This window comes from Pleurodeles waltl, chromosome 3_1 (genome assembly GCF_031143425.1).
Source record: "Pleurodeles waltl isolate 20211129_DDA chromosome 3_1, aPleWal1.hap1.20221129, whole genome shotgun sequence".
In the NCBI taxonomy this organism is placed as follows: domain Eukaryota; kingdom Metazoa; phylum Chordata; class Amphibia; order Caudata; family Salamandridae; genus Pleurodeles; species Pleurodeles waltl.
The window spans coordinates 1604496897-1604519305 of record NC_090440.1 but is presented as its reverse complement, the minus strand read 5'-3'; the positions used below and the strand labels follow the sequence as shown (position 1 = coordinate 1604519305).

General features: G+C 45.1%; 1 protein-coding gene across 4 annotated transcripts in view; it reads left to right on the top strand.

Annotated features, from left to right (window-relative positions):
• Positions 1 to 22409, top strand: part of LOC138285381 (mitogen-activated protein kinase kinase kinase 6-like) — a 376389-nt gene that overhangs the window by 126742 nt on the left and 227238 nt on the right. For all 4 annotated transcript variants that reach the window (XR_011201585.1, XM_069225240.1, XM_069225238.1 and 1 more), the window contains exons 9-13: positions 14960 to 15119; positions 16780 to 17041; positions 17197 to 17304; positions 17424 to 17473; positions 21591 to 21686. Coding sequence is in view for 3 of the 4 variants with exons in the window: in XM_069225240.1 (XP_069081341.1) it covers positions 14960 to 15119; positions 16780 to 17041; positions 17197 to 17304; positions 17424 to 17473; positions 21591 to 21686 (676 nt within the window). In the remaining variant the exon portion in view is untranslated. The remainder of the gene's footprint in view (positions 1 to 14959; positions 15120 to 16779; positions 17042 to 17196; positions 17305 to 17423; positions 17474 to 21590; positions 21687 to 22409) is intronic.

Genomic DNA, 22409 nt, shown 5'->3' with positions numbered 1-22409 from the left:
CGCTGCCTCTCTCCCCCCCTCAGTCTGGTTTTCACCCTTTTTGGTGACTACAGGATGAGTGCCCAACCACATCCCTTTTTTGTCCAGCCACTGTGCTGCGCATGCTGCTCAGCTTCTGCGTGGCCGGGGATGTGGGATCCAATGTCCACGTGGATCAGGGAGCCCTGTCCTCCACCCCTCCCGCTGCAACCTGATCCATGCCACCATCTTACGATCGGATGACGTAGGATCACGTAACACTTATCTGCAAGGATGTTACAGCTCTCTTGGCCAAGGGAGCCATAGTGAGGGCCCCTGTGCCCTAAGTAGGTCGTGGTCGTTATTCCTGCTACTTTCAGGTGCCTAAAAAGGACCAGGACCTCCGCCCTATCCTTGATTTCTGGTCCCTCAATCTCTTCCTCATGAAGGAGAATTTGACAAATGCTCATTCTGGCACAGGTCCTATCTATCGTGGACCCAGGAGACTGGACGGTAGCGTTGGACACTTACTTTCATATGCCCGTCCTGCCGGACCACAGAAGTTACTTGCGGTTTATAGTAGGTCTCGAGCATTTTCAATTTACAGTGCTCCCATTTTCCTGCACCCTTGAGTGTTCACCAAGGTGATTGCGGTGGTCGCAGCCCGTCTGCGCAGGTTAGGGGTTTCAGTCTTCCTTTACCTCGACAACTGAAGGTGGGTTTGCCCCAGACTGTCCTCTCCCTTCTCCAGACTACGGCTGATCTCCTGCACCCTCTGGGGTTCACTATAAACATGCTGAAGTCAAACTTGACTCCTCAGATGCTCCCTTTCAAAGAAGCTGTTCTTGACGCAGTGTAGTTTTGGGCTTATCCTCCTGAGCGGCGAAACCAGGGTATTCAGGCAATGAAACTGACGTTTCAGGCTCTATTCTGAGTTTCAGTGTGAGTAGCTCTGAGGCTGTGGGGCCTCATGGCCTCCTGCATCCTGCTGGTGACACATGCCGGATGACATATGCAGGCTCTGCAATGTAACTTGAAGTTCCATTGGACCCAGCATCTGGGAAATCTCTCAGAAATGTTCCAGATCTCAGAGGGAACTGTGCACGATCTGCAGTGGTGACTATTGAACCGCAGTTGGGTCAAAGGCAGATCCTTCTCCTTTCCCCAACCAGATCTGACGGTAGTGACAGCTATCACTCCTGGGATGGGACGACCACATGGGAGATGCAGAGATCAGTGGCATCTGGTCTCCGGTGGAATCTGGGCTCCATATCAACCTTCTGCAGTTCAGGGCGATCAGGCTAGCATTGAAAGCATTCCTTACCTCTTTGAAAGGTAAAGTGGTGAAGGTGTTCACGGACAACACCGCTGCCATGTGGCACCGCAACAAGCAAGGCGGGGTGGGGTTGTGGACCCTTTGTCAGGAGGCTCTGTGCCTCTGGATATGGCTGGAACATCTGGGCATATCCCTGGTGGTTCAACATCTGGCGGGCTCTCTGAATGCAAGAGCAGATAAACTCAACAGTCTATGCTTAGTCGATCATGAATGACGCCTCCATCCGGAAATGCCACTAGGTCTTTTTCAGCAGTGGGGCGAGCGTTGGTTAGATCTGCTCGCCTCCACTGAGCATGCGCAATGTCAGCTGTTTTACATGCTAGAGTTTCCAAGGTGGCACTTGCTCAGCGATGCTTTTCCACCAAACCACTTCTGTCCAGAGTTCTCCAGATCATCAAGAACAACCAGGCCCATGTCATTCTTGTGGCTCCGGACAAAGACTCTAGTATCCCAAGCTCTTGGGCATGGCCATCGATCCTCCACTCAAACTGGCTCTTTAGTAGGATCTTCTGTTGCAGCAGCAGAAGATGGTTCTCCATCTAAACCTGTCCAGTCTCTGCCTTCTTTTGTGGAGATTGAGTGGCAGCAGTTGACAGGTTTTGACTTTCCCCACCGAAGTCTGTGATGGTATCTATGCAGCCAGGCGTCCCTCCACTAAAACCGTGTACAACTGTTGGAACAATTTTGTGGCATGGTGTGCAGACAAGTCTGACTTCCCCCCTCTCTGCCCCTCTTTCTAAGGTTCTTTTGTTTGTTCATTATTTGGCCCAGCAGGGCTCTGCATTGGGCACACTCAAAGATTATTTGTGTGCCATTTCGGCTTTCCTCAGATGGCCTGACCAACCCTCCTTTTTTAAATCTCCCATTGTTGGAAGATTTCTAAAGGGTCTTGCCCATCTGTTTCCTCCTTCTCGGTTAATAATGCCCCAATGGGATTTGAACTTAGTTCTTACTTTTCTGATGTGTGCGCCTTTTGAGCCCCTTCGCAACTGCCCACTTCGGCTTTTTACTCTAAAGACAGCCTTCCTTGTAGCCATCACTTCTGCCCGCAGAATGAGTGAGCTGAAGGCTCTTTCCTCGAAGCCACCTTTCATCTCCATCCAGCCTGACAAGGCGTTGCTTTGTACCAGGGCTTCCTTTCTACCTAAACTGATCGCTCCCTTTCATGTAGGCCAGTCCATCACCTAGCCTGCTTTTTACACACGCCCACATCCTTCTAAGGAAGAGGAGAGACTACACCGCCTGGACCCCAAAAAAAGCATTGGCGTTCTATCTTGATCGTCATAGAGAGTTCAGGGTGGGTGATCAACTCTTTGTAGATTATGTGTTTGCGCAGAAAGGTCAGGCAGCCCACAAGAGAACCTTCTCTAGATGGGTTGTAATCTGAATTTTAATATGCTATGCATCGGCTAAAAAGCAACCCCCTGAGGGTTTGCACGCTCACTCCACCAGCGCAGCAACTGCAACCACTGCGTTAGCATGTGGATTAAAATTCCTGAATATCTGCCAGGCAGCAACAAGGGTGTTCTTACAGATGTTTACCAAACACTACTGCTGGTCCGAAGGAGAGGGTACTTTGCCTGTTCGGTCCTGCAGGACTTCCTAGCGTGATCTTGGTTTGCAAACCCACCTCTGGGGATGGTATTGTCTGGGTATCTATTCTAACGTAAGGAATTTGCAACTTGAAGTCTCTGTCAGATGGATAAGTTACTTACCTTCGGTGACAAATTATCTGGTGGACATATTCTAGTTGCAGATTCATTACCGACCCACCCATCCTCCCCGTTCTGCGAACTGATTTCTAGGGACAGGGTCTTCCCTTTCAGGGCAACTTTAACAACACAAAAGGATGATGGACAGAGTGCTGACAATGCAAACACTCACCCCCAGTCACAGATCTGGGTTTAATCCATCGTTCCTTTGCTTACCATGCCACCCCAGTTTGGACCCAGCCATATGCAAATCAGTCTTGACCCTGTTCCTCATGGGAACAGTCCAGCCCGAACTGCCAGGCCAGGTCCTCTCTGGACCGGAAACAAGCATCCTGGGACCGGTTTCGGGGTTTCACCCCTCATCAGCCAGGCTAGCTTGATTCCAGTGGCACAGTGAACAAGGGACCCACGTCTGGGCATACCCTTCCCACTTAGGGCAACTTTAACAACACAAAAGGATGATGGACGGAGTGCTGACAATGCAAACACTCACCCCCAGTCACAGATCTGGGTTTAATCCATCGTTCCTTTGCTTACCATGCCACCCCAGTTTGGACCCAGCCATATGCAAATCAGTCTTGACCCTGTTCCTCATGGGAACAGTCCAGCCCGAACTGCCAGGCCAGGTCCTCTCTGGACCGGAAACAAGCATCCTGGGACTGGTTTCGGGGTTTCACCCCTCATCAGCCAGGCTAGCTTGATTCCAGTGGCACAGTGAACAAGGGACCCACGTCTGGGCATACCCTTCCCACTTAGGGCAACTTTAACAACACAAAAGGATGATGGACGGAGTGCTGACAATGCAAACACTCACCCCCAGTCACAGATCTGGGTTTAATCCATCGTTCCTTTGCTTACCATGCCACCCCAGTTTGGACCCAGCCATATGCAAATCAGTCTTGACCCTGTTCCTCATGGGAACAGTCCAGCCCGAACTGCCAGGCCAGGTCCTCTCTGGACCAGAAACAAGCATCCTGGGACCGGTTTCGGGGTTTCACCCCTCATCAGCCAGGCTAGCTTGATTCCAGTGGCACAGTGAACAAGGGACCCACGTCTGGGCATACCCTTCCCACTTAGGGCTCACTGTGCCACTGGATTCAAGCTAGCCTGGCTGAGGAGGGGTGAAACCCCGAAACCGGTCCCAGGATGCTTGTTTCCGGTCCAGGGAGAACCTGGCCTGGCAGTTCGGGCTGGACTGTTCCCATGTGGAACAGGGTCAAGACTGATTTGCATATGGCTGGGTTCAAACTGGGGTGGCATGGTGAGAAAAATAATGGATGGATTAAACCCAGATCTGTGACTGGGGGTGAATGTTTGATTGGTTCCGCATTCCGTCCATCCAGTTACGCTATCCCACAGCGTTTGTATTTTGCTTTGCTTTTGCCGCCCTAAGTGCGCCGGGTATGCCCAGACGTCGGTCCCGGGCTCACTGTGCCACTGGATTCAAGCTAGCCTGGCTGAGGAGGGGTGAAACCCCGAAACCGGTCCCAGGATGCTTGTTTCCGGTCCAGGGAGAACCTGGCCTGGCAGTTCGGGCTGGACTGTTCCCATGTGGAACAGGGTCAAGACTGATTTGCATATGGCTGGGTTCAAACTGGGGTGGCATGGTGAGAAAAATAATGGATGGATTAAACCCAGATCTGTGACTGGGGGTGAATGTTTGATTGGTTCCGCATTCCGTCCATCCAGTTACGCTATCCCACAGCGTTTGTATTTTGCTTTGCTTTTGCCGCCCTAAGTGCGCCGGGTATGCCCAGACGTGGGTCCCGGGCTCACTGTGCCACTGGATTCAAGCTAGCCTGGCTGAGGAGGGGTGAAACCCCGAAACCGGTCCCAGGATGCTTGTTTCCGGTCCAGGGAGAACCTGGCCTGGCAGTTCGGGCTGGACTGTTCCCATGTGGAACAGGGTCAAGACTGATTTGCATATGGCTGGGTTCAAACTGGGGTGGCATGGTGAGAAAAATAATGGATGGATTAAACCCAGATCTGTGACTGGGGGTGAATGTTTGATTGGTTCCGCATTCCGTCCATCCAGTTACGCTATCCCACAGCGTTTGTATTTTGCTTTGCTCTTCCCTTTCAGGGCCCTAGTTCTGATGCACCAGGGTCAGTATGTTTCATGGCTCTGTGCTTCTGGCATGGAAAGTCGTGACACGAAACAGACGTCAGCGCTCCGGGGTGGCACCTATGTCCAACCTGCAACATCCTATCCAGTAAACATGACGCCAACGACGAACGTGGCGTCGACTGACGCCACTGGACTGCGAGCCTGGGTACTGCTCGAGAAAAATCTCTAGATCCAGACTGACACCTGGGGTAAATTCTAAGGTAAGATATCTGCAAGTAGGATATGTCCCTAACAAATAATTTGTTACTGAATGTAAGTATTGTGTCCATCTGATATAGAGACCTAAATATGCACCTTCTCGTTAGGAGCACCCAGCACAAACTTGCATCTTAGTCAGCCACTATCCTTTCTGTAGCCAGGGGGCTGGAGGGCAATGGACTTCACAGAATTCATTCTGAACCCTGGAAATCAGTGACGAGATACCTGTTTACCCTCCTCGGCGGACACCCCCTGAGACTGCAAGAAGAATCGTGACTTCGACTTTTAAAAACTGACTGGCAATTACTTTCCTTTGGTTTGTTTGTGTTTTGGGCATCCTTAAACGTATTTTGGGTTTAATAGCACATCCTCTGAATGTATTCTGACCAGTTTCCTATGTCTGAAACCAAAATAAATCACTGCCTACTGAAACTAGCTGTTCAGTTTAGTTTTACCTGATAATGAACCTGCAAGGAGACTTTTCAGTTTTCTCAACTCCAGTGTTAGCACACCTGAACCCCACCTTTAGAATAACCATGGCCCTAGTATTTGAGTTTTTGGATTGTTACTAAAATGGACAAAAACATCTTGCTTCTCAAGTAGAATCTGTTACACTGCCTTGAGGAGGATTGGCCTTTTAGTTATTTCTCCCTTTGGGAGTAGTCTCATATGCTGTGCTGAAGCTTAAAACACTCAACAGTGGTTCTCCAGAAGTAAGGGCCATATATATTTCTGCTACAAACAACCAGTCCCTTCTTTGCATTTTCTGGACTTCAGGTTTCATTAATTTGTCCTCATCACAGAATAATATCAGCCTCTCAACACAAATTCAGAATAGGAACAAAGGACAGAAGGGGCATGTAGAATTCTGGAAAACCTCCCAGTTCTTCATGAAGAGTACCCCTCTAGTCTGTACCCATTCCCCAGACTTGCCAGACAAGTCACCAAAGCACTGTCTCCTAAAACAGATACATGTTAGTCTTTGGTGTAGTAAAAAAAGGCTACTATTAAAAAACCAAAAACAATCAAAAAAAACATCTTAGCACTTCTCAACAGCCCTTACTTGCATGTGTTTTTAATTTACCCACTTTAGGCCCTCTGTTAGTAATTTTTTTTTTTTCCCAACTTTACCATCTAAAATACAGGTTTATGGAATGTTTTAAAGTCTCGTAAGACTGATGTTTAACATTGGTCCATGGGACCAAAGCATGCCAGACATTCAGTATATGCAGACTGTGAATGATGGCATTTTGTATATAAATATGTTCGATGGCATGTGTAGCTGCAGATACACATGCTGTGCACATCCCGCCATCTGGTGTTGGGCTCGGAGTGTTACAAGTTGTTTTTCTTCGAAGAAGTCTTTTCGAGTCACGAGACCGAGGGACTCCTCCCATTTCGGCTCCATTGCGCTTGGGCGTCGACTCCATCTTAGATTGTTTTTTTTCCGCCATCGGGTTCGGACGTGTTCCTTTTCGCTCCGTGTTTCGGGTCGGAAAGTTAGTTAGAATCTCAGAAAAATCATCGGTATTGTTTGCGTTCGGTATCGGGTTAGTTACAACAGATCGACACTGACTTTTGAAGAGCTCCGGTGGCCCTTCTGGGTTTTTTCGATTCCCCCGTCGGGGCCTGGTCGGCCCGGCCACGTGTCTCTTCAAGGCTGATGGAACGGACCCCATTCCGCTTCTGCCCAAAATGCCATAACAAGTATCCATATACAGATCAGCATCTGGTCTGTAACTTGTGTTTGTCGCCGGAACACAAGGAAGATACTTGTGAAGCCTGTCGAGCGTTTCGGTCCAGGAAAACACTAAGAGACCGAAGAGCAAGGAGACTGCAAATGGCGTCGCGCCGACAGGACAAGAGTGTTTCGAGGAGGAGGAAGAAACATTCTCCATCCATGAATCGGACTCTGATGAGATCGATCACGAAGAAACGCCGAAAACCGTGAGTAAGACGTCGAAACACAAAACTCACGAAAAAAACACTAAAGCCCAGGGGACGCCACCGCCAACAGGCCATGGCTTAACCCGAAAAATAGGTGACCGATCATCGGCACCTCCACACAGCAATCTCGGGCTCGAGATAGTGGCTCCAAGCAGGTTCGGCACCGAGATAGCGGCACCGAAATGGGTCGGCACTGAGAGACCACAACGCCGAAAGTAAAGAAGGTTTCGTCGGAACCGAAAAAAGCAGCCGAAAAGGTTTCAATACCGAAACATCCGGCCTCGGAAACGAAAACAAGTTCCTACACTGAGGAACAAGGACTGTCCACACAAATTAAGACACATAGATTTGGACAGGAATTGGAAACAATAGAGCCAGACTATACACAAAGAAGGCTCCATATCCAAAAAGAAACAGGGAAGATCAGTACTCTCCCTCCGATTAAAATGAAACGCAAACTTGCCTTTCAAGAAAAAGACAAGCAGCCACAGGCAAAGGTGGCTAATCAAGTAACCCCGCCACCATCTCCACAATGCTCTCCGCAACCATCACCGGTAGCCACTCCACCAATGATGCAATCCCCAACTCATACAGGAATGAGTCAAGATGACCCTGACGCATGGGACCTTTATGACGCACCAGTGTCAGATAATAGTCCTGAATGTTATCTAGCTAGACCGTCGCCACCAGAGGATAGTACAGCCTACGCACAGGTGGTGTCGAGAGCAGCGGCATTTCATGTCAGCCTTCATGCTGAGCCCATTGAAGACGACTTTCTTTTTAACACACTGTCGTCCACACACAGCCAGTATCAAAGTCTTCCTATGCTTCCTGGAATGCTAAAACACTCCAAACAAGTGTTTGAAGAGCCTGTGAAAGGAAGGGCCATTAATCCAAGAGTGGAGAAAAAATATAAACCACCACCAACAGACCCCGTGTACATCACACAACAGCTAACACCGGACTCAGTTGTAGTAGGGGCTGCACGCAAAAGAGCGAACTCACATACTTCAGGAGATGCACCACCTCCAGATAAAGAAAGTAGAAAATTCGATGCAGCAGGCAAAAGGGTGGCGGCACAGGCAGCAAACCAGTGGCGTATTGCCAATTCACAGGCTTTGTTGGCCAAATACGATAGGGCCCATTGGGACGAGATGCAACATTTTATAGAACATTTGCCCAAGGAGTTCCAAAAGAGAGCGCAACAAGTAGTAGAAGAAGGACAGAGTATCTCCAACAATCAGATACGGTCGGCAATGGATGCTGCAGACACAGCTGCTAGAACTGTCAACACAGCAGTAACAATAAGGAGACATGCATGGCTGCGTACATCAGGATTTAAACCAGAAATACAGCAAGCTGTGCTGAATATGCCATTCAACGGACAGCAGTTGTTTGGGCCGGAGGTGGACACTGTGATCGAAAAACTTGAAAAAGACACTGACACGGCCAAAGCCATGGGCGCACTCTACTCTCCACAGGGCAGAGGCACATTTCGAAAAACACAGTTTAGAGGGGGGTTTCGAGCACAAAGCACAGAACCCACAACCTCACAGACAAGACCCACTTACCAGAGCCAGTATCAGCGGGGAAGTTTTCGGGGACAATATAGAGGGGGACAATTCCAAAAGAATAGAGGAAAGTTCCAAAGTCCCAAAACTCCTCAAAACAGACAGTGACTTCGAAGTCACACATCCCCAGCACATAACATCTGTGGGGGGGAGAATAACCAAATTTTACAAACATTGGGAGGAAATAACAACAGACACTTGGGTCCTAGCAATTATCCAGCATGGTTATTGCATAGAATTTCTCAAATTCCCTCCAAACGTCCCACCGAAAACACACAATATGTCAAAACAACATATAGATCTTCTAGGACTAGAGGTTCAGGCATTGCTACTAAAAGAAGCAATAGAATTAGTACCAAAACACCAGAAAGGAACAGGAGTTTACTCTCTGTACTTTCTCATACCCAAAAAAGACAAGAGTCTGAGACCTATATTAGATCTCCGAACATTAAATACCTACATCAAATCAGATCACTTTCACATGGTGACATTACAAGACGTAATTCCACTACTCAAACAACAAGACTACATGACAACACTAGACCTAAAGGATGCATATTTCCATATACTGATACATCCTTCACACAGAAAGTACTTAAGGTTTGTATTCCAAGGGATACATTACCAATTCAAGGTGTTGCCATTCGGAATAACAACTGCGCTAAGAGGTTTTACAAAGTGCCTGGCAGTCGTAGCTGCAGATATCAGAAGGCAGCAAATACATGTGTTCCCGTACCTAGACGATTGGTTAATCAAAACCGACATGCTAGAAAAATGTTCACAACACACAAAGTATGTCATAGAAACCCTCCACAAACTAGGTTTCTCAATCAACTACACAAAGTCACACCTTATACCGTGTCAAACACAGCAATACTTAGGGGCGACAATCAACACAGCGAAAGGGATTGCCACTCCAAGTCCACAAAGGGTGCAGGCATTTCACAATGTAATACAGGCCATGTATTCAAAACAAAAAATACAAGTCAAAATGGTGATGAAACTCCTAGGCATGATGTCCTCATGCATAGTTATTGTCCCAAACGCAAGGTTGCACATGCGGCCCTTACAACAGTGCCTAGCATCACAGTGGTCACAAGCACAGGGTCAACTTCTAGATCTGGTGTTGGTAGACCGCCAAACATACACCTCGCTTCAATGGTGGAACAGTATAAATTTAAACAAAGGGCGGCCTTTCCAAGACCCAGTGCCACAATATGTAATAACAACAGATGCCTCCATGATAGGGTGGGGAGCACACCTCAATCAATACAGCATCCAAGGACAATGGGACACTCACCAAAAACAGTTTCACATAAATCACTTAGAACTATTGGCAGTATTTCTAGAGCTCAAAGCATTTCAACTCATAATAAGCCACAAACACGTTCTTGTCAAAACAGACAGCATGACAACGATGTATTACCTAAACAAACAGGGAGGGACACACTCAACACAGTTGTGTCTCCTGGCACAAAGAATATGGCATTGGGCGATTCACAACCACATTCGCCTAATAGCACAATTTATTCCAGGAATTCAGAATCAGTTAGCAGACAATCTCTCTCGGGATCACCAACAGATCCACAAATGGGAGATTCACCCCCAAATACTGAATACTTACTTCCAGAGTTGGGCAACACCACAAATAGATCTATTTGCAACAAAGGAAAACGCAAAATGCCAAAACTTCGCATCCAGGTACCCACAAGATCAGTCTCAGGGCAATGCGTTATGGATGAGTTGGTCAGGGATATTTGCTTACGCTTTTCCCCCCTCCCACTCCTTCCATATCTAGTAAACAAGTTGAGTCAAAACAAACTCATACTAATAGCGCCAACATGGGCAAGACAACCTTGGTACACAACACTACTAGACCTTTCAGTAGTGCCTCATGTCAAACTACCAAACATACCAGATCTGTTAACGCAACACAAACAACAGATCAGACACCCAAATCCAGCATCGCTAAATCTAGCAATCTGGCTCCTGAAGTCCTAGAGTTCGGACACTTAGACCTTACACATGAATGTATGGAGGTCATAAAACAAGCTAGGAAACCTACCACTAGACATTGCTATGCAAATAAGTGGAAAAGATTTGTTTATTACTGCCATAATAATCAAATTCAACCCTTACACGCATCTGCCAAAGACATCGTAGGATACTTACTACATTTGCAAAAGTCAAAGCTAGCTTTTTCTTCCATTAAGATACATCTTACAGCAATTTCAGCTTACCTGCAAATTACGCACTCAACTTCTCTATTTAAGATACCATTCATAAAAGCATTTATGGAAGGTCTAAAGAGAATTATACCACCAAGAACACCACCAGTTCCTTCATGGAACCTCAACATTGTCTTAACACGACTCATGGGTCCACCTTTTGAGCCCATGCACTCTTGTGAAATGCAATACTTAACATGGAAAGTTGCATTTTTAATTGCCATCACATCTTTAAGAAGAGTAAGTGAGATTCAAGCATTTACCATACAAGAACCATTTATTCAAATACACAAGCATAAAGTAGTTCTACAGACAAATCCTAAATTTTTACCAAAAGTCATATCACCGTTCCACTTAAATCAAACAGTAGAATTACCAGTGTTCTTCCCACAGCCAGACTCTGTAGCTGAAAGAGCTTTACATACATTAGACATCAAAAGAGCGTTAATGTACTACATTGACAGAACAAAACTAATTCGAAAAACAAAACAATTATTTATTGCTTTAAAAAACCTCATACAGGAAATCCAATTTCTAAACAAGGCATTGCTAGATGGATAGTTAAGTGCATTCAAACCTGTTATCTTAAAGCAAAAAGAGATCTGCCTATTACACCAAAGGTACACTCAACTAGAAAGAAAGGTGCTACCATGGCCTTTCTAGGAAATATTCCAATGACCGAAATATGTAAGGCAGCTACATGGTCTACGCCTCATACATTTACCAAACACTACTGTGTAGATGTGCTAACGGCACAACAAGCCACAGTAGGCCAAGCAGTACTACGAACATTGTTTCAAACAACTTCAACTCCTACAGGCTGAACCACCGCTTTTGGGGAGATAACTGCTTACTAGTCTATGCACAGCATGTGTATCTGCAGCTACACATGCCATCGAACCGAAAATGTCACTTACCCAGTGTACATCGGTTCGTGGCATTAGTCGCTGCAGATTCACATGCGCCCACCCGCCTCCCTGGGAGCCTGTAGCCGTTTAGAAGTTGATCTTGAACATCTGTATATTTGTAAATATATTACTTTAAACTACATTATGTACATTACTCCATTGCATGGGCACTATTACTAGCATACACAACTCCTACCTCACCCTCTGCGGGGGAAAACAATCTAAGATGGAGTCGACGCCCATGCGCAATGGAGCCGAAATGGGAGGAATCCCTCTGTCTCGTGACTCGAAAAGACTTCTTCGAAGAAAAACAACTTGTAACACTCCGAGCCCAACACCAGATGGCGGGATGTGCACAGCATGTGAATCTGCAGCGACTAATGCCACGAACAGATGTACACTGGGTAAGTGACATTTTCCATATATTGCATTTAAATAGATAAATCCTCAAAAGTTGCCATGGATTTAACTCCTAAAGACCATGGTTGGGAAAAGTTAGCTTTATAACTTTATAGTGTGGGTTAAAACAGAGCTCTTTTGCAGATGAGGTAAGGGTAAGATTGACGCCAGCTGGAACATTGCACTGATTAAGGACGTGGGGTTCTCCCTGGAGGTGGTGCTCAGGTGACGGTCAGAGGTTCAAAAAGACATTTTAAAATAGTCACGTTTAACTAACTACTGATAAAACCTGTAAAAACAGATGATACATTCTCAGAGCCAGCTGAAGGAAGTGGTCGCTCTGAAATGAAAACGGGTGCTTGTAGTAAAAAAATTATAAAAAATACTCTGTTTAGAGATGTTTATGTATAAAGCAGGGATGCAGGAAGAGTGAATTAAGAAAGAACCCTCAAATTATCAAGAAAGGGTTTTTATTGATTAACTGGGATGGATGAGGTCACCAAAATAATGTGTTTGCTGGCAAGCAGAAGAGTGCTCTATGAAGTTTTTAGTAGTTTGATGAATGGGAGAATTGAAGAGTTGTCTGGTTTCTGTTTTTTGGGCTGTGCATTTCTTAAGACTGAGAAGATCACTTCAAAATCGCTTTCTGTACTTAGCACGTGACCTTGTACTGATGCTCATGTGGAGAGTCAGAACATTTTAAGTGGGCACGCAGGTGCTGTTCTCACTTTGGTAAAACACAGGGTCATCGGAGGCATGGTTACTGTGATTAAGTACATTACTGAAGTGGGCAGCAAGAAAACCCCTACCTTGCACATTGAAGCTCCTCTAAGTTTCAGAATTATTGGTTGATGCTCGATAGTCCAAATGTTGAAGGAGAAAAAAAAGATGTATTGAAGTTCCTCAGGCTACTTCTTTCAATACCACTGTTTCTTGTGCTGTCAGGGAGACAAGCTGCTATCCCATGGCGTACCTGTTAACTTTCCCCTAAGTCAGGAATACTTGTAAAACAGACAAACTGCCTTCAACAAATAAAGATGCAAGAGACCCAAACACCTCTGTAGGGCAGATCTGGAGCCAAGTTGTACTTGTAATGCAGTTAATTTTTGTCCTTGTGAAGATGATTATCCTCTTGCAAAGCTACCCTTGAAGACTCTTGAAAATAGACTGTAAATGTGATGTTTGAAGACCAAAACAATACCACGCTCACAAAGTGACCTCTTGTAGTTATCTGGAAAAGATCAAACTGCAGAATACACAAAGCGGTGGCTCATTAATAAAAAGAGGTTACCCAGAGGTTTACATCTACTAGAGTTTGAAATTTCCTAGGACACTTCTATTTATCCCAGCTCTAGTGAATGAGAAAATTGCAATATTTTGTGGTTCTTCCATTTAAGGTGAAAACCAAGACATCAGCAGAGACATTTTGGGGCTTACTATATTTAGGGCTTGCCCATCAGCTGTAGTAGTAGACCATCAGTCACAATGGCTCTACCGAAGATAACAAGGACCTGTGGAGAAGTAAAGATTGTTCTTGATAAAATTCCTGTAGGGTATTGCATCAACTACCATACAGCTAAACTAATGACCTCTGTTCTCATAAAGGAATTGGTTTTTATGGGAGTAGTCTTCTCCTAAGCTATGAGTACTTGCTGAAACCAATTCATAAACTATCTCTGCAGGAGGTTAAGCCTGGAAAGGGTAAATAAACTATATTGGTCTGACATCATTAATTTCTTTGTGATATAACATTCTTCAGCTTTTAATATTCCCTACCGCTGGCATCGGACAATCTAAAAGACTAAGCTCTTAAGAATACAAATGCAGTAAAAATGTATATTCCTAACTAATATTTTAATAAAACAAATTATATGTGTGCTGCGCCTGAAATCCTGTGGTTGCACTGAGATTCTGCACAACTGTTCCACAAACATAGTGAGGGTTTCAGCCCCGGTACAATGTTAAAGCAATAGGACTGGTCCAATTTCTTTAATTAAAAAATAATTACAAAATCAGAAGCGTGATGGGTCAAATAAATTGTTACAAATATGATCACTATCTTAGCTTATCTAGATGAGAATGAGGTGGGCCTGTATATCTCAAACAGCGTAGAAAGGTGAATGTGAAACTATGCTAATAATTGGGTTGAAAGGACTGCCAACAGTTTGAGGTACTCTGCAGCGTTCCAATGTGCTATGTTTTTTTTTAGATTTCTCAGGTCTGAGTTCCTCTGCATTGTCCAGCCTCACATTAATTCACTGAGCTCATCAATACTGTCCGTCCAAAACTAAATTCACGGGGATTGTACCACTGCCCTGCAACCCTCCTCCCCCACCCCACCCTTAATGCTTAGAGATCATCAGCACTGTCCCATCAACACCTTACTTAACTAAAATCGTCAGAAATGTTGTATTGTCACCAGAGTTCACTAAGTCTTCCATGGTTTAATCACACTGTCCTTTTATCCCTGTTAAGTTATTGTGACCAGGGTGCTGAGTGTTTCTGACCGCCCCCCTCCTTTTGACCCCCCGAGTTGACTCTGATAACTAGTAATGATGGCCATTTCACCTCCAGGCGTGAAGCTGAGCTGCTTGCTGGGCCGAAAAGGCAGTCTGGAGAACATGCAACATTATTGGGATGTTGGCTTTTACCTGGGTGCTGGGATCCTGGCAAATGACGTGGGCAAAGTGTGCCGGGCCTCGGAGAAATTATACAAACTCAACCCTCCTGTTTGGTAAGGATCCAGGGTAAACCCTGGTTAGAGCTGCAGCAAAAGAGAAAAGTATGAGGGAAGAAAGCAAGCATTGTGTGGGTTATATTGGCATAAATTACTTCCTCCTATATTTGAACATCAGCTCTAAGCCACCTCTTACTTGAACGTCTCAATTGTGTGACTGCATGCAGTCTATGTTCAACTCCAAGACCACATCAGTGCTCACCATCTCCTACAAGACTACCAGTATGGTTTCAGATAACGTTGCAGCATTGTAACTGCTACCTTACACATTGTAGATGATGCCCACTTGTCTGCTGCCTTTAATATTTTTGGACCTTTCAGCTACCTTTGACACAGTCAATTACCCTCTTGCATATGCATCCTGAATTCTAGAATAGGATTCACTGGCTACGTCCCTCAGTAGTTCTCCTACTACTTTTCCAACTGACATCAGCTTGTTTACATGGTCTCCTCCAGGTCACAAAAGATCCTTACCACCTGTGAAGTCCTCCAGAGCACAAACCTGTTCCTTGTCATCTTCAACCTGTACATGGTGCCTGACATGACTCAATGACATGAACCTTAATGGCTTTGAACCCCAACCTTCACCAAATGGCAAGCCATTTGGACTCACCATAGTTACCAATTTCTCCGTCAAGGAACACATTGCCAAACAAAGAACTGCTGCTACCAGCTCTCGCAAAGGCAATTAAACATTTTCTGCCAGAAAGAGACTTCAGAACTGCTGTTAAGTCCTTGTACTTTCACATCTTGTCAGTGGTAATGCCCTACTCCATGGCCTACTCGCTGCACACTGCCACTCCTGAGGGGCATCCTATGTGCTACAGTCCATTTCACCCTACAGTAGAAGAAATAGGATCACATCATCCTCATGCTGATGGAGCTCCATTGGCACCCCTTCCTGTTCTGCACCATCTTCAAAACCAGCTGCATCAGTTACAAAGCCATTGTGACCTGCTCCCCCGCTTATCTTGCGGACAAACTCACAATCTCTGGTAGGTCTTGGCACATGGATAGCCAGGACACCATCAGACTCCTGACTAAGATGTTTGAAAAATTTAAATAAAACAACAGCAGAACTTTTCCATCTATGCACCCAGGTTCTGGAACAGCATCTCCGTATCCATTAGGATGTCCCCAGTGCTGCTCTAATTTAGGAAATAATTGAAGATTCACCTTCTGAAGGAACACTGAATCACAATGCATTAACTATCCCCTACTCAGTTACCTCTTCTTACTTTTTGATTTTATGGTTGTCTTTGACACTGTACAGCCCTACACTGCCTTTTGGCTAGGTTTGTGCTATAGAATCTATCTCTCATGCTCCCTCCCTCTCTCTGTTTCTCTCTCCTCTCTCTCTCTCTCTCTCTCTGATCTCTCTTCTACCCATAGTCTCCCTTTCGATTCATCTCTCTATGCTTAGTCATTCTCGCGCAGTAAGAGTTGCTTTGGGGAGAAAGCAAATCGAGTCAATATCGCTAGAAATTCCCCTGAGAAAAAATAACTTGTCACACTATGGAAAATGAATGATGAATATTTGCAGAGCCTCTTCATTGTGCACCGCTATACCTACTTTAGTGACTTTTCATGTAGCACAGCATGCTTGTTTCTCATCATTCTTCTCTCATGCCACTAATTTCTTCCAATTCTACTATAGGTACATCATGTCCATCATGGAAACTGTTCTACTCTACAAACACTTTAAGATGCCCTCACTCAACTGTGCCATGAATTCCAGTGGGATGTCCCAATTTCAAGCAAGCACTGATGGGGTTTCTCCCTTTATCATCACCTCCAACACAGCACATCCAGTACCAGTAACCCCTGAGGACGCCATTGAGAAGCAGCAGTTATTTGATTTCTGGATGAGCTTTCTGCATCAGTCATGCCAGCAATGCATTTCCACAGAGAGCTGCCCAGTGAGTACTGGTAATTTGTGTAGGGTGATGTGTAAGGTAGCCAGAGAACTTCTATGAGGAGCCATGTCCCTCATGGTTGCATCTGTTTTGCAATTCCTGTGTACCCCGTGAGAGTCTGTGTACACTTATGCAAATATTTCTCCTTCCCGCTGCAGGTTCTTGTTCTGGAGATGACAAAGATTTTCCAGCCCTCCTTGCTGAGAGTGAAGAACAGTGGAGCAGATCAGATCTTGTCCCTGTGCCATGTCTGCCCCTCCCAGGAGGTGAGAGGAGCTTAAGATTGTATTTGTTTACTTCCAGTCAGCATCCAATACATTCTTTTTGTTTATATCTCCAAATGTGGTGTCTCACATTGAGTCTTAACTTTAAATTTCTCCTGCAGAAAGGAATTACTAGTTGGACATTCACACCATCCTGTATCCGTGGAGCCAGGTAAGCTTTATTACAATGTGCTCACCAGACCTCTGACTCAAATCTAACTCTCCTTTTCAGTCTCCTTTATCCTCAAACAAGCTGTTCAAATATTCTGTAAGATGTCTTACAGGCCTTGTTTAAATGGCAGATACTGTCTAGTGAGAATCTAAATAATGTGTTGCAAGGAATTAGGACGCTATTTTCTTACTTTGTCACATGCTCAAGATCTTTGGTAGTGATAACAGCCAACAGGGGTATAAAATGATGAGCAATTGCATCCTCCTGTCAATACAAAGTGTCACTGACATGGATTTCAGTATGTCATATATGTATTTATATGAAAGCAAGCAAACTAATTATGAGCAGCCTAGTCAATGGAGTTGATGTGACACTATTAACCTGAAGTCAAAATAAGTAGATATGAGGGTTTTAAGTAAAATAATTAGCAAATGTTTGCTATTGAATCTCCAGGGATTCAGTGAGATTGATTCCTGTAGTTCCGACCAGTGACCTGCGGCCATGTTTACTCAGCAGGCATTTAGCACATATCAATGGTAGATTTTTCTTTTGTGTAAGTCTTAGACTGAAACATTTATGGGAAAAGCAGAGCAATTGGAATTTAAAGTATAAACATGTATTAGTACGGGTAGTAGGATAATATACTATTTTATTAATTTACAATGAAAATGAAGACCCAGCCTCATTTTGAGCCCCAGTGGAAAATGTATATGGAAGGTGAGGTTAAAGTGTTGTGAAAACCTCACACTGGGTAATCAGAGAAAAGTACTTTACTCATGGCTGCACATGTAGTTGTAACCTGAAAGACTTCCTTTTATTGAGTAAGAATGCAGGCACTCTTCAGGAATTCCAACTTTCTTGTACGGCCACCCTAGATGGTTCACCTTTTTACTGAACACTGTTTGTGCTGGCTGTAGAACTCTGTGCCCTTTACCTCTAGTAACCAGTGGTAAAACACCTATTCTCACCATTTTTAAACATTGTTAATGTGGTATACTCCTGTTGGGAGAATTTCACTCACCTATAAACCCCTTCTATGTGTTACCGGGTGTACCCAGGGCCTGTAAGTTAAATGTAATCAGTGGACTGCAGCACATATTGTGCCATCCACTACAGCAGCTGTACAAACATGGCTTTTGACAAGTCAAAGCCTTCCTTTTAAATATTAACAAGTAACCCCTAAATAGGCTTAATGGCCCATAAGGCACTGTGCATGCTATTTAGAAGGAGACATACAAATTCAATGTTCAATAAGTCCTTACAGTGACTAGCCTCCCAAAAGATATTTCACTGTAGCAAAGCTGACCGTTCCATGGACAAACACTGGGATTCAAAATAGAATTTAGGTTTGCTGGGAAACAGCTTGAAAATAATTAAAAAGCGTCAAAATAGTTATTAAAAGCCTAGTTCAATGGTGAAGTTAGATTTTTAAAAAATATTAAGAGAAATGTACTATTAGGAAGTTACGATTAACATGCCTAAAGTATCTGGAGGCTAATTTGCATTAGCCTCCCAATACAGCCCTCAGAGTGTGCAAACCCCAATGATGTGTGAATGAAGCCCATAGATAAAGACCTAAGTGTTTTTTTTTTTTGGGGGGTGGGGGAGAGGGCGAGGGGGATGAACTTGCTTAACTTCAAAGAGTTCTTCCCTGTCGGATGCAGATGCTGGATGACACCTGCCCAGACCCTATTTTTGTTTCCCCAGCCAGGCATGCTCCAATCTTAGCAGGAGGAGAGCTTCCCCCAGGGCTGCTGTAGTATGCCCACAGAGGAGGGCTGTTCATTTCTCTGGTCACACTTGCTCTGTGCAAGGGTAGAAGGGTTTCGCCATCTTGTGTTTAGGGAGAGAGGAGGCATTGTGAGATTTGTGCAGTAGGGCACACTGGAAATGCTTGAAAGGTGGGGTAGAGTAACCCATAGGAACATTTGCCTCAATATTAAGGGAAGGGACTCTCTCCCTCATCAGATGGTGCTAGGCATAAGGTGGCATCCAGAGTACCCTCCCCAGGACACTTGCTGAGCCTGAGGATAAATAAAAGAGAACTGAAGCTGCTGTCAGTAACCAGAGAGGAGCCCTGGAGGTATTTGACCTGGTCCTCCTTATCCCCAGTACAAAGAAGTGGACTTAAGGGCCAATTGGATGACCTCCTGTTTGGGTGATAGGGCTACAAAAAAAGCAACAAGAGCCCCCCTTCCTGCAAATGTCCATCTGACCAGTTCCAACTGGGATTGTGTTGGACTTTGCTGGTGGCCACTGCTGGAGTAAGTCCTGACCCCCAAGTGCTGTTCCTGAGGTTCTGGAACCCTGGGCTGTGTTTGGCTGGACTTCTTTTACTGTTCCTGAAAACTTGAGACTTAGAAACTTTTCCAGTTTCAAGAACTCTAGAGGACTAGGTCCTGATTGGTTCAAGGCGCGTTGCTGTTGCACTGAAGATTCAGGTTTCTACCACTCTGAGGTTTTCTGCAGCAGCATATCCAGTTCAGCGGGACCTCATGAAGGTTTCTGGCTTTCCAGAACCCTCTTGGCCAACAGTCTGCAGCCTTGCCCGGCCAAAGGATTTGGAACTTCAAAAAAGTGACTAAGTATGAATGTAGAAACTGTGATCGGGCAAAGGAACCAAACGTTTTTGTCTGCAAAGGCCCTTGTCTGGGAGCGAAATTCTAATTTCTCGGGCATGTAGCGTCTCTGCCAAAAAATAGATTCACCAGACCATGTAGAACAGGTACACAGCCTCGTGGAGCCCTCTTCTGCTACGACCTGCTGCATTGTCCCACTGAAGATTGTTTTACTTCTGTTTTTCAGACGACGTCCTAAGGTAAAATGTCTGACTAGGTCAAACCTTATTTCTTTATCCATCCTGCATTACATTGCGGTTGGCCTCAAATGTGCCTATGTCGTCATCTATCTACCAAGACCAGTTGATCTTGGTTGGCATCTAAAGCATTAAAGCATTTGGGGTTATATACAATTTCAAAAAATCATATCTGCTGTTCCCCTTACTAGAAGTTAATTTTGGTTTCATTTTATTTTCAAAAAAAAAATTCTAAATTGGTTTCTGTTTTTTATTGTGTCGGGTTTTGAATTTTCTTTACTGTTTTAGTGCTGCATAAATACTTTACACATTCCCCTAAGTTAAGGCTGTCTACTCTGTGGCATAAATACCTGGAATTTAGCCTCAGGTTAGGTTAGTAAATTCAGTTTTCACCCAGAGAAGGATTGTGATTATTACTTGAGCTGTGTAGATCACCACCCTCAAAATAATACAGCAAGTCCTTAAGCAGTCCTCTAGCCTATGAGCACTGCATGGCTACTCTCTTCATGATGAAACAAATTGGCTGTGGGATCTGCTACAATTGGGTATCCCACTGTCATTTAAGATATCCCCTGAATTACTCCCTCCACTCCTTTACACTCGGGAGCAGCTCCTCTGCATTGGTGGAGAAGCGGCGCCCTCCTGGCTTAGAGCCAGCAATTTTCTTTCTGCTGGCTCAGACAGCAGTGCAGGAAGGCGTGGGGCTGGGGCACAGGAGAGTGGAGAGTGGAGAGAGTGCACCTAAGTACGCATGTGTGTTTGGCCGGCTGACTCAGGCCGGCCAAACACCCAAGCGCACTTAGGTTTCTCCAACCCGGCTGTGTTGAACAGCTGGGCTGGAGAAACTGCACGGACCCAGGGCAGAGTCTGAGCGGCAGTCCAAGCTGCTCAGACCAATCCTGATGATGCTTGGTTTAGTATGAGAGCAGCTCCAGTTTTGCTAGGGAGTCTGTGCTGTTTTTTTTTTTTATATATATATTTTTTAAGTTACTCACCTCTCAATCTCCCTCCCTCCTCCACCACTCCATCACCCCCCGCCCCCCACTAGCTCCCCCCTTACATTTGTGTCATCCACCACTGTTTGATGGATCTGCTCATGAAGGGACAAGCATGCAGTGCTGTTTATACACACTTGAATTACAATGTGGATACATAGGGCTGATAGAATAGTAATATTGCTTGGTAAGAGAGGAAAATAAATGAAATCTTGATGCAGAAAGCTTGGTAGCTTACCAATTGTTGAACAATAAACTACATCATCCAGTGATGCATCTTCTTAATGATGTCTTTCTGTTCTGCTAGCATTGCAAAATGTGACGAGCGCTGCTGTTTCTTGTATGTCTTGCACACAGCGCAGGATTTCCAGCTGTACTTTCCTTCTCAGCAGCACTGCAAATGGTGAGTTTGAAATGCTGTTGTCTAATGCAGAAATGGGTATGTATATATGTCTCCTCCATTCTCCCTATCATATAATTATTTTCTTTCTTCATTCTGTCTTTTTCCCCTCACTACCCTATTACCATGCTTACCACCTGAGGGATGTCGTCTCCAACTATTCACACTTTGTAATATCTAATAGAGCTATCTAGTTGCAGACTCCTTACCGGTGTTAAGTGGCATCAGTTGGCCCTGCACCCGTCTTTGGGGTTGGAAATGTCATTGCAGGTCCTCTATAGGGGCCACCCTGGCGCACTAACGCCAGTTTTTTTTCTTTCTGCTCCAGCCAGCGCTGATCCAAAGAAAGAGCTACCCCTCAATTACTTTTTGACTGTTCTTTTTTCTCTTTTTTCACAGCTTTTTTTGCATTTCTACTCCTGTGTCTTCACATAACACAGGGTTCAAGCCCTGTGGATCCTACGATTAGGTGATGTCTGTGACAGATCCGCCCTCATGTGCCTTTGGTGTCTGGAGTGCGACAAAGAGCTAAAGTTCTGCTCTGATGCACGGGTCATGAATCTGAAGGCTTTGAGGGAGTGGTACCTATGATGATGGCTCCTGGCACTCTACTCTACGCAAGTCCCGGTCTTCATTGAGAGGAAGGTCTCTGGATCTGTTGAGTAGTCCCCTCTCCTTCGTCCTGGAGACTTTCATTTAAGTCAAGACAACTGAAGATGTCAAAGA